At 51.4% G+C, this 14,794-nt stretch overlaps 1 protein-coding gene across 4 annotated transcripts in view; it reads right to left on the bottom strand.

The window, feature by feature from the left end:
- Positions 1–19: 19 nt before the first annotated feature.
- The window catches only part of LOC105700844 (calcitonin gene-related peptide type 1 receptor), a 72,877-nt gene continuing 58,102 nt past the window's right edge, over positions 20–14,794 (bottom strand). The window contains exons 6-14 of one of the 4 annotated variants that reach the window (XM_012427050.2): positions 7,780–7,886; positions 6,851–6,942; positions 6,649–6,775; positions 6,260–6,486; positions 3,603–3,773; positions 3,375–3,498; positions 2,683–2,724; positions 2,519–2,602; positions 20–1,765 (exon numbers count right to left, since the gene is read on the bottom strand). In XM_012427050.2, the coding sequence (XP_012282473.1) occupies positions 1,574–1,765; positions 2,519–2,602; positions 2,683–2,724; positions 3,375–3,498; positions 3,603–3,773; positions 6,260–6,486; positions 6,649–6,775; positions 6,851–6,942; positions 7,780–7,886 (1,166 nt within the window). In that variant the 3' untranslated portion in view covers positions 20–1,573. Of the gene's footprint in view, positions 1,785–2,352; positions 2,603–2,682; positions 2,725–3,374; positions 3,499–3,602; positions 3,774–6,259; positions 6,487–6,648; positions 6,776–6,850; positions 6,943–7,779; positions 7,887–14,794 lie in introns of those variants that run through there. The other 3 variants (XM_012427052.1, XM_012427054.1, XM_012427053.1) reach the window with 3 other exon arrangements.

The following is a 14,794-nucleotide window of genomic DNA, read 5'->3' as shown; positions in this document are numbered from 1 at the left end:
GCTTGCTGTATGCATCTTTAATGTGCACTATAATTATGAGGACGTATTGCGTCGTTTTTGTGTCTCAGCACCAGTGTGGCTGACCGGAATTTTAAAAAATCCTTGCGCAACGAGGATACCCCTCGCATGCAAATGTTATACCCGGTATATATATACAATATCATATACATTCATGTATATCGCATAAACCTCCATTAAACGACCCATATACGACTTTCAATATACCCAGAGTCGCAGAAATCTCTCAACGTTTTAGTGCCCGATAACCATGGCAGACATCGCGCGGAATAACATTTGTTTCCTTACGAATCGAACGAACATAACCCGGAGGAAAAAATCATACTCAACATAGAACACTTTGCACTAACCCATGGAATTTTCCCGTAGCCTGGCGAAAGCCGGAAGTGGGATTAAAAAATTGCAGAAGTCGCGATCAACGGCGCGACGCTCGGTCTCTCGCCTCTTACGCTCGGCTTACACGTGAAACACTCACTCGAAGCTTCTCAGTTACAAAGTTATCCTGCTTTGTATAAAAACTACACGCTACGTACATTTACATGTATGTGTGTATGTCGAGTGATATGAGATGAGTATTAAGTGATTCGTTTTCCCCGCGGAGTCCTTTCTTCCCTAAAAAAGGCTCCCCCGACTCCCCCTTATCATCGGCAATAGCTGCATCGTCATTACGCATTTTTCATTCTTACGCTCTTCACATCCCGCGTATACGGAGCAAGGTCGGTCAGTTTTGTACGCATTAACATCTATGTACACTCCTTAGTTCGCAAGAACGTCGTTCCTTTGCCGATCGCGGTAGTAAGTACGTTCTCTTCGGAAACTCGATCGAACGAGTGCATCGTCGCTCTCACGGTGATATGCAAGAAAAAAAAATAAAGGAAGAAAGAAAAGAAAAATAGACTAGCTCCCGGGACGTTGACGGAGGATTAATGGTTTGCGCGGATTGACTTTCAATCTAGAAAACCTCCGAGGTCGGGCCAAGAGGTCGCGGCGCCTCCGCGTGCTGCGCACCAAGTTTTGTACAAGAACAGAAGACTATACGTGTTAGCATTCGACAGAATCCAGCGACATCGCGATAGCAAGACATCCCGGACCTCCTCGCACCTCTACAAGAGAGTCAATTCAAGAAACCAGAGAGTTGCCATCCCAATTCGGAGCGATGCAGCGCGCGAGGACCTTGGACCACACCTGACCGCGAGACGCCTCGATTCGCCACCAGGGAAGAATCCAAATCAAGAACCCTGGTGATCGTTTCCAGGAGAATCTCGGTATTTCGGCCCCGTAGAAACCGATTCGAGGATGCTGCACAGTGTTACAGGTGTACATGGTCCGTGGGAACGATCGAGTCGGTGTCTGCGAGTTAAAGGAACGGTGGCACCGCGGTCGTTCCCTCGAATCGGTTTCCAGCGAGCTCGGCGACGAAGACGCTTAGTACATATGGTGCGACCAGGACGACCGGTAGCCGCGATCGCAAATTGGAAATTACCACTTCGGAGTAGATCTCCGAAGTTTGCGACCCGCGGCTCCGGTACCGGTCTGGGGCGGCGAAGGCTCTTCATCAACACTGGGTCTGATACTGGTCGCAGTCCTCTCTGGACTCGGCCCGTCTGATGAGGACCCTGGCGTGGTTGCTACTCCCTCGGCGAGCGGCGGCTGCCACGACGGGTTGACTTTCCGAGCAGTTGTCTTCCTTGGGGTCCACCGTCGCTGCCGATTGGTAGTCACACCTTCTCCTCTCCCGCCATCGGACCTGCGGTCGATCGGACAAACTGGAACAGTCAAGACCACACGATGGCAGAGATGGGCCGATCACCGAACCACGGCTCTAAGGCCCTTGCTTTCCTTCCCGGCCTTATCAGACAATGGCGAACCACGGTGGCCTCCTTCTCGGCGGCTGTCCGCGGAAAAGGAAGACCCTCAGAGCCTACTGCGAGACCCGTCCAGTCGGAAACGGTCCCAAGCTGACGGAACTCGGGACTATTTGCGCCCATCTCTGCACGATGAACTCGACTCGGCCGCTGCCAGTGGCAGGATGCGGAAAAAGGACGAAAGTTGGTCCTCACGTGGACGGATCTCCCTTCTTTTCTGCAGTAGCTTTCAATTTAAGGAATTTCATGCCTCCTGATTTTTGTGATACTGGGGAAAATCGACTGGGAGAGGGCTTAGATGGGATATAGAGTCGAGTCCTGGGGGATCTGGTGCAGTGATAAGCCTCCTAGGGTTAAACAGAAATGGGCCTAGAAAGGAGCTGCTATCGGACCGACTGCCAGTTCTCGCTATCTGGAAGATAGAGGGAATGGGTTTTACTGTCTGAATACATTGGCCTTATCCAGAGTCCGCATCGTGCCACTGGCTATCAACATGGCGAATCTAGTCCCGATAAGCTCCGGGGGCTTCGTACGCTGCTGGAGAGTCTACCGATTCATTCACAGGGCGCCGCAACTAGTGGTTTTGCATCGGAATTTCCGACGGAATCGAACACCGATCGCAATTTGGTCCTTACAGAAACAGTGGTGGCCGTGCAGGAATTGGCTCGCTTCCGGTTGAACGCGGTGCCCTCCCACTTCCGCTTGAACTGTGCTATCACCTGGAAAGGGTGTAAACGTTGGACTATCAGGTCACGACGACAAAGTTATTCATTCATTGTTAATCCTAAGACGTACTCACCTCCCCGTTGCAGAAGCAAAACAAGATAGCGACGCATAGGCCCTGCAACAAAGGTACAATTGTCACCGGTTGTCGAAGAAAAAATTCGTTTTTTCGAAGTCTCTCCAAGGCTTCCGATAATCTCCCTTCAAGATAGGAGGAGGAAATCGTGGAGAGCGGGGGGTGATCAATTTTCTGCGGTTTTCTTCGCGGTATCCCTAGAATGGGGTATCGACCTTATGCAAGTCGGGGCCAGTGGAGGTCCTAACTAATTTTGCCCGCGGTGAGAACTCATTAGTGCCTCTGTACGGGCACTTTGTCTTACGAGAACGGCAATTACGTTCGAGAAGACACCCCGGCGATAAAAAGTGCGCTCCGGTGCCGGTGAAATTGCCGGACGGCATTTCGGGGTTAAATTCCCGCACTAAACCGAAAAAAAGGGACGAAAAGTGAGGAGGAAGGATGAAACGCGAGATATAAAGCCGGATCCAGTCGGGGTTCCCCGCCGGTTATCTCCTCGCGCTCGATAATCGCTAATGCGAAAATTAGAGGAGAATCTCATCCCCCTTTTAGCGGCGCGATTAAAGGGGAAATCACCCCCCGTCCATGGTGGCGGGACGAATTTCCCCCCGATAAAAGGATTAGTCACCGTTAATTCTCCTTTTAACGAGAAAGTCAGATTAATCGGAACACTTCGGGGATCGCGTGCTCACTTGAAAGGAGGCCGTGAGGGCGGAAACGATTTCGTAGGCTTCCTCCCAGGAGTGCCCCTTGGGCGGTCTGAACGGGATCACCAAGTAGTGCAGTCCCAAAAGCGGCACCAACAGCAAGGTGGCCCTGAAATGAAAATACAATTTGAAGACCCACGTCATAGGGAAAAACTGCACGAGGTAGTACTCCACTTCCGCCAGCTGGAAGCGGAGGAAATAATTTCTTTTTACCGGAAGGCCTGCAGCATCGAGCGGGAAGGTCTGCTGCCGATTGCGGGGCCTGCCCTGAGCTTGGTCAGCAAAACTCGCACGATATTGCAGAGGAACAGCAGATTCAGCAACGTGGATACGCACACTGGATATACCAGCACGTTCATGTAATTGCCTTCGTTGATCCAGCACCTGGAAACGAGGAGATATCTTTAAAAAAGCTCCACGATACCGGGCTTCGAGGTCGAGGAGCCATCTTTTCCCAGATTCCCGATTTTCCCTGGCTGTCTGAAGCATCCTTGGGCACCGAGGACCTTCCGGCTACACAAGAGTCCTCGTCAAGAGGGGACAATTAGGCCGAATTGACCCTGAAATTGACGCCGCTCCCGAGTGCGCTCCATCTCTCGAGTTTATCAAGCCGATGCAGTCCAGCAAAGTGCATCGCTGGCACGCTACTGAATCCGTTATCGCATGTTACTCCGATATGAAGTTCCGTGTTTGGCGTAGAGGTAATCCGAGTCCTTTCGGGATTTTCTCTTCCTTTGAGGGGGGAATTCGAACGCCTCTGAGCGTTCTCGCTAACGTACCTCGCGAGTTGATCGAGCTCCCCTGTTAAGCCTTCCGCAAAGTGAACGAGCGATCCTCTTCGTAATATGCCGATGGCCTCCCGACGGGAGTACGATAATCTAATTGTTTGTGCCTCGGTTTTGATCCTTGCTTGAAAGCCCAACATTCAGCCCGGCTTTGCCTCTGCGCTGCTCGGACCTATGGACCTCCACAAACCGGAGAGTCGCCATAAGTGGAAGTCGCGTCCGCAATTTCCTAGAGTTAGAGGTACCTACCAACGTAGCGACGTAATTTCTATTTTTGCCCCTCCCAAATAGAGGGAGGATAATCGAATTACTTTGTAAAGTAAGCGCCGCCTCTCACCCACGGGCTGGAACGAGAAAATGTAGCTTCTCGTCGGGTTTTCGCCTCAGCTTTTTCAGCCCTCGATCTTCCTCCCCTTGACGCCACTCAATTTCCCCTAAACAGTATCTCGAATTGACGTGTGCTTTCAGGGAAATCTTAGGATGGATTGACCCTCTTTCCGAGGCTCCTCTCTTCCCTCGTTCTCTTTTTAATTATCTGCCGTTCTGATCGAGCAGGACCTAATCTAAGGTCGGGTTAAACCGCCGCGGAAAGAGAGTCCGAGACTTATCTCCGAGAGATTTTATAAATGATTCCGGTATCAGGGACCGACGTGATGGAGGGTCGTCGATTTTTTTTCCCACCCCCAGCCCCCTCCCCCATATTTTATGGGAGAAATGAAGTTAACAAATGCGGCTCCCCCGTATAAAACCATATTTTCCTGCACTCCTCACCCCGAATATCGGCTCGGGGATACACCCTTTCGCCCTCGTAACGTAAAGCCCGCAATACTTCAACGAGATCCCACCCTACTTTTTCATCCCCTCGGGGTTTAACCCCCCCGGGGGCCGGTCAATTAACCCTAATCGATACCCCGAATCGATACGCCGCTAATACGGTTACGCGAGGAGACAATTTGCACCCTGTTTCCCTTTTCGGATCGATTTGCCTCGCCCTTTAAATCTCCCCCGAAACTACCCCTCGTTTCGTTAACCCTAACCCTTGGAGACGTTTACCCCTTTCCTTGGCCCCCTGGGTCTGCGGCACACTTTTTAAAGGTAAGATTTTATGGCGCGTATAAAAGGGAACTTCATCCCTCCTGGACTTGGGGGACCATCAAGAGGGTGCCTTTTAGCGCGGGAACATATTTCCCCCTTTGTTTCCCCGGGCCCGTTTCGGATGTCCTCCAGGAAGTGCAGTGGAATTCTGGGACACGCGATTTCTCATAACGACTCCACCCTACTTTTTCCAGCCCTTCCCTCGAGGCCACTCAATTACTCCTAAACAGCCCCTGGAATTGACCCGCGCGCTGCTTCGGCTGGACTAACCCTTCTGGAACAAGTTCCTGAGTAATTGGGGCGGAAGTAATAAACGCGCTCTTTGGCGAGACGATGGAACAAAACACTTTTTGTCCACCCTAGGGAACGACCGAGACCTAGGGACACGATGAACAAGTGGACAGAAGAGGGTGTTCCTGTTTTAAGGGATGCCGGACGAGACGGAAAGGACTCCTCTCCACCTGATTCAAAGAAACTGGAAAATCCAATCTGACTTTATTTTAATAATGCGTCCGTGTTCTTAGGAAAATTCCGAAACTCGACGGAGCAAGGAGTGGATCCAATGCGTGGGCGGGAGGGTGGGTCCCATCTATTACTTATGGAATGGCAACCTCGTAGGACATTTATGGGGAAACTTGGCGAGAGGAAGATGGCGTCTAAAAATCCCTGAAAACTTGGTCCGAAGTTGGAACGAGAACGAGAATTTCCTCGAGAAGACACTTCGGCTCGACGAAAGGAGTCCTTCTAACACTGTGCGAATCTTTCCGAACGATCGATAAGAAAAACCCCCAGACGATAAAAACCTTATCGATCCCCCCATGAACCATTCCTCAACGTCTCGGGCATCTTCTTCATTTGCACAGCGGACTCGTTTTTTACCTCGCGATAGCGCATGAATAATTCCGATAACGAGTGGAACTCTGGCGAAAATAAGTAAACATACAAATTGGAATGTAAATGTAATGGCGATAAATGGAGGCGTCGACTTACTGGAGAGTGTCGGCCGGGTCGTCGCTGGTCAGCCTCAAGATGGCGTAAATCGTGACGAAAATCGCGGGAGTTGGCCATCCGAGGGCCATCAACAGTTTCACCAATTTATGCTCGCTGGCGAAAGCACTGACCAACAATGTGTGGAGATAGAAGCCCTCGCACAGCATCCAGGCGTAATTCGTCAGCAAGAAGTAGTGGAGGATCACGTGGAGCAACCTGCAGGCGACCTGCAAGTACATCGCACCTCTGGAGGGCCGTATCTCGAAAACGGAGCCAGATACGCGGAGACCGCAAATAGACGATCTCGTAGAGCGTTAAATTCTCCACAGGAAAGGTGGAATAGCTCTTGCTCGAATTCCTTCTCCCGTGGCGAGTATATCGATACGTACCCCGTTGGTCAGAAGGAGCTCCGCGTTGGCGACGATGGACCCGTACCAGATCAACCAAAGTGCATTATTAACGGCAAAGGATGCGAAGAGGTTCATGTGCAGCGTGATCCTGGCGCATCTCAGGGACCTGGGGAAAAGACATCCGAATTTTAGAGACCAAGGACAACTTATTAGAAAGGGATCTGGAGAAGATCGGACTCACCGGAAGTAAGTGAGGATGCCGAGGGAGAGAAGAAGCGCTATCAAGGATATCGTGTAGCCGATCTCGTAGATAACGTTTAGCTTCTGCTGCCACTGCAATGGATAAACTTTCATTAGATCAGCTTTTTTCCCTTCTGTCATTTTTAAATAACTATACAATGCACTTAGAATGCGTTTTAAATTGGCTTGGGAGTGACTTCGCTAGGGGAGGATTTTTTTCCGTCTTCCCGTCTCAAGGATCGACTTCGTCCTTTCGTAGGCTTTTTATCCCGAATTCGGCCCTCCACGGGGACAGCCGTAGATTTTGCCGGGAGAAAATCCGCCGAGACAACGAAATCCCGACAGAGCTCGACGCTGATTAAACCTGACAGACGGAATATCAGGAGCACCTCGTGAAATAGCAGCAGGAGAGCCTGTCCTACAGGATGATGGATGTCCAAGGATCAGGAAGCTGAAGTAGCTGAACGGGACGTCCCGGGTATCCCGGAAGTGAATGCCGAGCCTTAAATCCTTGGCGTTTCAACATCGGCTCCAAATATCGTTAAACATTTGCGATTTCACGTCAAGAGTGAACTGACAATGGCAGTGGAATTAATAAATGCGGCGCATTGAAAGGAACACGTAAGGCTCCTGATAATTAACCCTCGGCTTTTATTTACGATCGAGCTAAATAAGACCAGCCAATCCGGAGTGCGGTTTGAAATCCGCGTTCTTATTCCGACCTCGGCATTTTGTGATAAAATATTCACCCAGCCTGCTATTGGTCGCCATTCTTGGACCTCGTGGAAGCGAAGGTTCCCTCGCTTTCGAGGGTGAATTCGAGTCCTTTAAGGAGTGTCCCTTAGAGGGTTTTAATCAGGAAAGCGAACCGCCAAATTAGTCAAGTTCGGCTCATCTTATTGACCGGGATCAAAGGTGAATGGTACCCACACTGAGGTCGTCCATATTGACGCAGGTCGTGTAATTGCTCCACACTTGGTGGGACTCTGGATGTCGGAACCAGGTGCCATTGGCCTCGCAGTCTTTGTGCGCCTTCACTGTAATCAAAGTTAAAAGAAGACGGGGCAATTAATTACAGGACGCCGGAAATGACGTCCTAGAACGCCCGAAGACGCGACGACGAAGAGGGGCCTCGACTCGTTGATCGGCTTTGAATTATTTTCTCCGTCGTTTTTTCTTTTCAATAATATTAATTAATGCTTAAACGCGTTTCCCGGCTCCTCGGGAGATCTGGGATGAATTGTTCGGGAATTACCGCGTAGAAGGGAGGTTCCTCGAAAGGGAGGTAGAGCCTCCCGGAATTGAGTCCAGCCTCGACCACCGTAATATCTCACCCGGTGAGAAACTGATGGGGTGGTTTTCTTCTTTTTTAATACCACTTCTCATTTTTCCAGGCCCCAAGGGTGGGCATTCGCGGACGAGGGATCGGATCTGGGATTCGTTGATCGGTTCGCCTATCGGAGGGACTTATAAAGTCATCTCGAATCCGATGATTTCCGCGACTTGTTAGCCACTTGGGGTAACAAATGCCACCTCGGAGAAACGGCCCTCCCATTAATTTCCACCCTACGAGGATTAATGGCTAATGGCTCCTCCGATTATGCGAACGCCTCCACCTGTTCCTGCCCTATGACCGTGACCTAGGACCTGCGCTTTGCCGGATAGAATTGTCAAGGAAAATCGTCCGGCGATAACGATTGGATCCGGTTTTTTTTCCCCCCGAGAGAGGAAAATGGAAAGCTCAAATTGGGGCTTTTCGAAAATGCCGATTTTTTTTCGCCACTTTTTCTCCCGAATTTTTGGGTCTCGGTTCCGCCGAACGAACTCGGCTCAATCGTGTCCGAATTAAAATCCCTTCGGCGATCGATGCGTCGAATTCCGGGACGCTCGCGCGATTGACTTTTATTCCCGCAATTCGAGTCTTTTCGAACCGATCGGACAGTGCCCGCGGGAAAACTCCATTTAGGTCCCGACCACTCGGGAAATCTCGTTTTCCCTCAAGGGGACAAAAACCGGCGCACCTTCCCTCGAACGGCCCACCGAAAAACCGGACCGGGTTTTCCCTTGACTCAATTTACATAATGTGCTCGAGGAAAAGTGAGGAGAAAAAAAAAAATCGGCCAAACGTCCCTAAATCAAGGGGAGCTAAATGAAAACCTTTTCACGAGCTGGGAAAAGAATTCCCAGCGTCGAAAACCTAAAGTCCCAACTCTGCGCCGAATTTTCCCTCGATTCAGCGTACGCAAATGACTGGAAAATAGTGAAAAACGTCCGAAAATATCCGAAAAGCGAGAGGAGCTAACCGATAAATGGAAATCTCATCTCCAGTGATGGGACGATGGGGGAAGAAATATTCATCGCCGTTCATCTTTGCGATGAGGAAAAGAGAACTATATCTATTCGGAGTTTGGATTCGAAATTGGCGAGATCATATCGCTTATGGCTTATATATATATATAGACACCTCGCAGTAGGGGTCGCAACCCTTCCGGAAAATCTGAGCCCACCCCCAGGAGGCGATTTACCCCCCCGAATCGTTCCGAGCTTTCAGATCGAGAACGGCATGTCGACGGTTCACTCTCTATTCATAAATATTTAGGGCTCTTTCAGGCGTTTCCGGGACGGCAGTAACCGCTCAAAAGGGAACCCACGAGTCCGTACAATCAGCCACGATTTATCACGCTCCAAATTTCGAGTCCCGACCCCGTATCCGAGGAAATTACACCAAAGACTCGCGATTCCTCCACGGGGGGTGGCTGGACCTCCGAGGGAGGCTTCGCACTTTTTCCCCATGACGGGGAGGGATGATGGATAACCTCTCAAAAAATCTCTCCACTCTTCCTCCCCACTTGCCCACGGTTAATGTACCGTGGAAAGAATAGCAACTCGCCGGAATTTTTGCAAATTTCCTGGAGGTGCCTCGACGTGGTCGGCCACGAAGAGGGACCTATAATAAATCCCGAGGGAATCACCATGCACATCCCGGGGATCTATCACCCCCCAAAGGGCCTTCTAAGGCCGCTGCTTCAGGAATTAAATTACCGGGAAATTTCCATCACCGGAATTTTTCCAACTTTCCTCGAGCCATTCTTGCAGGTCGCAAGTTCGCAAGTTCAAGAGGTCGTTTCCCGGGAACCCGCGAATTTATAGAGTTCCCCTTCCTTTCATTAGGCAATCGAGGATTCGGCTTCGATTGCTGAGAACAGAGGAGTCTCGCAAATCTCTCGAAAACGTTCTTACACCCTGCTGGGGATAAGACGGGGAGGGATTAAAATGCAAATTAGGGACTTGGTATAGGCCAGCCCTCGTAACTTTCTGCCCCAGGTCCCGTAAATGCGGAAATTCCTTCGATTGCTTCGTCTTGATCTTGAAGAGCCGGAAGAGAGGAATCCTACGAGCTGAGATTTGTACTCCAGGCCCACTTCCGGTCCCAGTTGGAAGCTCTTCCGCAACTTCCAAGATGTGGCGCGTCAACGCGGCGAGATATTGCCATGGGGTTTACTGAGGGGTAGTTTCCCCCCGACCCCTTAGACCGCGCGATCAAAGGGGTAGGGAGATATTGCCCCCGGGGACGAGCGGAACAGAAGGAAACGAGATTTCCAAGGGGTGTCCGCTTATCCGCAGATTCCCCGACGATTCCAACCTCACCGGAGGGTGATTAATTTTATTACCGGCTTCAAAACCTCTCGCACCCCGAAACAATTTTTTTCTCCGCACAAGCGACATCATTAGATGCCTCTGGTATTTTTATATCCAACGAGACGACTCACAGTCAAGGAGCGCTAATTTCAAACGAAGGACTTGAATATAATTACGTAATTAATTAATTATATCGCCAGCTTGATGATCTCTTCATGGTACACATTTTTTTCCGGGACAATTACTGTCTCTACTATTTTGGAGTATTTTTAATTTGAGTAATCTCGCGTCGGGTTAAGAGGTATTAATTATGAGAGAGGAAGTAGTGCGAGTGTCACGCATCGCCGAGGCTCATCAGGGCCGACTCGCGGCCACAAAGGACTTCATTGCCGGATAAGAGCCAATCTCGAATCCAGACGAGCCATCCAGATGCGCCGATGGCGTCTTTCATCGGAAGTGGACACAAAAGACGGTTATGTTCGTCCCCGGTCCTGGCAGTATCACCGGCGATTGGCGCGAAACGGTTCGCCGTTATCGCCGGATCGGCAATCTGGCCTCTGATAGCCGCTCTGGGGGTCGCAGCGTCGATTATCGACTATGGATGGCGACGCCAACAACCTCCGGTCAACTGGATTTCAAGTTGGCCCTTGAGAGTCTCACTTCGTCGCGGATGAACCCAGACGCCATCTTGAAATGTGGTTAGCTAGGAACTTCTCGATTTTGGCGCACCGCTTTCCTCAACTCGTCCAATTAATCGGCAGACAACGATGCCCGATACAGATAGGTACCTAAATCAGCACAAAATGCCACTATAAAAGAACTATTCAAAGGTAGATAAAATAGAAATAAGTAAGAGTTTGTCAAACTCTTAGGGTGGCGCGGTCCACCCGACGCGTCGCCATCTTTCGTCGGAAACCGACGCGAAAGACGATTACCGTCGTTCCGGCGGTAACGTCGACGACGCGTGCCGTTAACGACGTCGTTACCCCGTAAAACGACTGCCGAGATTTCATTTGGTGACGATTCGTCCGTTTCCGTTGCCTTTTTATGTCAAAGACGGTCCTGTTGCGTCGAATTCGTTCTCGCGGAGGCCGCGTGTCGAGAACAAGATGGCGGCGCGGCGTCCTTCGGCATGGAGAACATATCCGCGCTGTAAACTGGAATATTCGCGTTCCACGGCCAGGGGCAGAACGGATCTTACAGATCGGGACGTATTAGCGGATATTTCCGTGCTGCTTCGCCCGGCTGTTTGCTTGGCAAACACATTAGTCTGCGTACACACGACATTACATGACTCGACGCGGCCGCCATGTTGGTGGCCGAGTGGATCGCATAAGGGAACGCCGAGACGTTTGCGCGAGACAGTTAGGTTTATCCCCAGGATTTTCGGGAATACATCACGCAAGCCATTAAATTCCTGTAAATGGACCACCGGGCACCGGTCCAACGGAAAGTGTCCCCGATGGGATAAACGATTTACCCAAGGAAAACGGCGTCAAGGAGTCCTCTCGAAGGGACCTCAACCCCGGAGGACGGTTTCTTCACCCAGGCTGCAAATCCGTTGCAAATTTTCCCGGATCCCCTTATTTTCGAAGTGGGAAAAAAAAGGAGAAACAATCCCCGAGGGAATCCTCCGGGAGCATCGAAGTTTACTCCTTCGCGAGAGGATTTAAAGAACCTCGGTCCCCCGCGAAGCAATTTTCCCTCCTCCGGATGGAGAACCCAAAGGCCCCTGACACTAATTCCCCCCGTACGTCAGGAGCACTACCACTCGTTCCCCAAGTCCCCCAAGTTCCCTGGGACCGGGAAGAAAAAATTCGCCCAGGAGATCCGCGGAGCGACAAATAGGTCCGTCATATCGCCCGGAGGACAAACGAGGAATCCTACCAGGAAGAACTTTATTCCAGGGATAAACTCCCCAGAGAGAGAAGATTCGGCCCCCTAGGGAACTTGACTTATCGTCGGGGGGGAAATCATTAATCGAAGAACAAACGACCGTCCAATGCGACCAGATCCTCCGGGAGCGGGGAGTTGCAATTTCTTTTGTCAAGGAGGAGGATTCTGTCGTGTAAAAAATTAATAAAAAATCTGGACCAGCATCGAGGTGCTTTTCCCCCCAGAAGCTGATCCCTGGTAACCTCGTTTCTTTCGTTTCTCGGCCCGGGGGGAATTAACCCCCGAGTGCATGAAGAAACGGGGATTGAGAGGGATAAATCAAGGAGGATCATCGGCCACATCCCAGGACACTTCTGGAGCGAATCCGCGCTCTCCCTCGGGCGAGATCGATCCTGAGGGACCAGACGCGGGATTGGCCGCCGATAGGATCGACCAGGACGGATTGCAGAGTCCTGCTGGAAGCGATTGATGGCTCTCCTGGAGGAATATCCCCTATTCCTCTTTACCCCGTCCCCGGTCCAGGAAAAAGCGGCGGTTTCCCGCGAGTCCGTCGCGATCTGGATTTACGGATCCTACGGGATCCCAAGTGGGGACCAATTGGATTCCTGGGACTAATTGGACCCCCCAGGGGCTCCGACATAACCCCTTCACCGTGCAAATCCCATCCCGAATTGTTGCCACACTTTCCTCCCCTGTCTTGCTCCCTTTTTATACACAAGAGGGTGGCAAGGGAATTAAGGGGATGGAATCTCATTCCCGGGAAGAGGGACTCTCAAAGTCCTAACAGAAATTCCGGATTGAATTTATACGCAGGGCCAAGGGACCAAAGATGGAGGAGATGGTCATCGCCGTTCGCATTAACCTCTTCACCCTGCAAAGCCCATTCCAAATTGTCGCTACACTCTCCCCCCTGTCTTCTTCCTTTTTTATACGCAAGGGGACGGAAAAGCATCCCACCCCCAACACGAGGAGGACCTCAAAGTAGTAAAAGAAATTCCGGAGTGAGTCTATTTGAGGTCCAAGATGGAGGACGTGGTCACCACCTTAACCCAATCACCTTACAAATCCCGTCGCGTACCGTTGCCATCTTCCTTTCCCTCTGTTCCCTCCTTTTTATACACAAGGGGATGGACGAGCATCCTCTCAAAGCTCGAGAAGGGTCTCAAAGTCGCAGAAAAAGATTTCAGATTAAACGTGTATGCGGAAACGCCGAATCGAAGTTCGCGGCGATGGTCACCGGAGAGAGTCCCGTCGGAGGAGGTGCACGAATCGAATTCCCTCTCGCCCTTCTGGCTCGATTTTTCCCGGCAGAGTGCTATCGATCCCTCGTAAAATCGAGCGGGCATCGGGGAGGCGTCGCCCGCCGATAAAGTCCAAAGACAAGAGTTTTATATCGAGCGGGAAGCGCCACTCGAAGCGTTCGAGTGTTATGCGCCATTAGGCTGATCCCTCGACTCTCCGCGACGCCCTGGCGACGCTTCCGAGGGGAAACCTCGCGCCTTCTTTCCCCGGAGTGGATCGGATCGTTTGCGCCCATCCTCCCGCTTTTCCCCTTTCCCTTTATCGGACCTTGCTCGGAAAACGTCGCGTTATCAGGGCGTCACCCGGGAGGCCTCGCGGCCGCTTCCCGAATTCCTCCTCGTTTCCTGGTGCAGACATTCCCGCGCCGTCCCGCGTCAAAGGGGGCTGGAAAACTCCCGGAAAAGTGCGGCTAACAATGCAGAGTTGCGCCAGGCGGTGCATTGTTTTTTTATCTGCAGGGAACCTTCGAGGTCCCGCGACTTTATCTCGCTGTTTCGCCCTGCCGACATTTCCCTGTCTCCCTTTTTACGGGGCAAGGCAGAGCCAGAAGCCCGGGTTGGAAATCAGGGAAATCCTTCCCACGCGCCTGAAACGCGAGGAAAAGTTGCCCCGTGGCCCTCTGCTGGCGGGGAAAATGAAACCGCGGTGTCGTCGACGTGGTCTGAACTTCCCGACCCCAACTTCGGGCTACTTTTCTCTTTGCGGTCCAACCTACGTGGAAACGTTGATTTCTCCCGGACATTTTGGTAAACCTGGGCCGTGTTTCCCGGCTCTTCGTCCCCATTTCCCGAAGGAAGGGAACGTGGAACAGTTTCCGGGCGGCGGACGCGAAAATCGAGTCGGCGACTCCCAGAAGACAAGGGAAAGGACTTTCTCTCGGCAGGCTCGATCTCCTGGGTGTTATCGTATTCTTCGAAGTTCCTCCCCAACGGAGGAGCCGGGTATCAAGGAAAATAGGTTATCTCCATGCATGCCGTCGCCTCGGCGCGGCCGCCATATTGGATTCCCGTCCGAGGAACTGCAGCCGACGCGGAAAAGAGGGAAACAGGACGCGAAACGAAATCAACACTCTACGAGATACTTCACGGGCGACGCGGCGCTTCCCTTA

Source organism: Orussus abietinus, unplaced genomic scaffold (assembly GCF_000612105.2).
Source record: "Orussus abietinus isolate OABI.00-Male unplaced genomic scaffold, Oabi_2.0 scaffold54, whole genome shotgun sequence".
Taxonomy (NCBI): domain Eukaryota; kingdom Metazoa; phylum Arthropoda; class Insecta; order Hymenoptera; family Orussidae; genus Orussus; species Orussus abietinus.
Note: the sequence above shows the minus strand (reverse complement) of the source record. Positions and strands in the feature narration are given on the sequence as shown.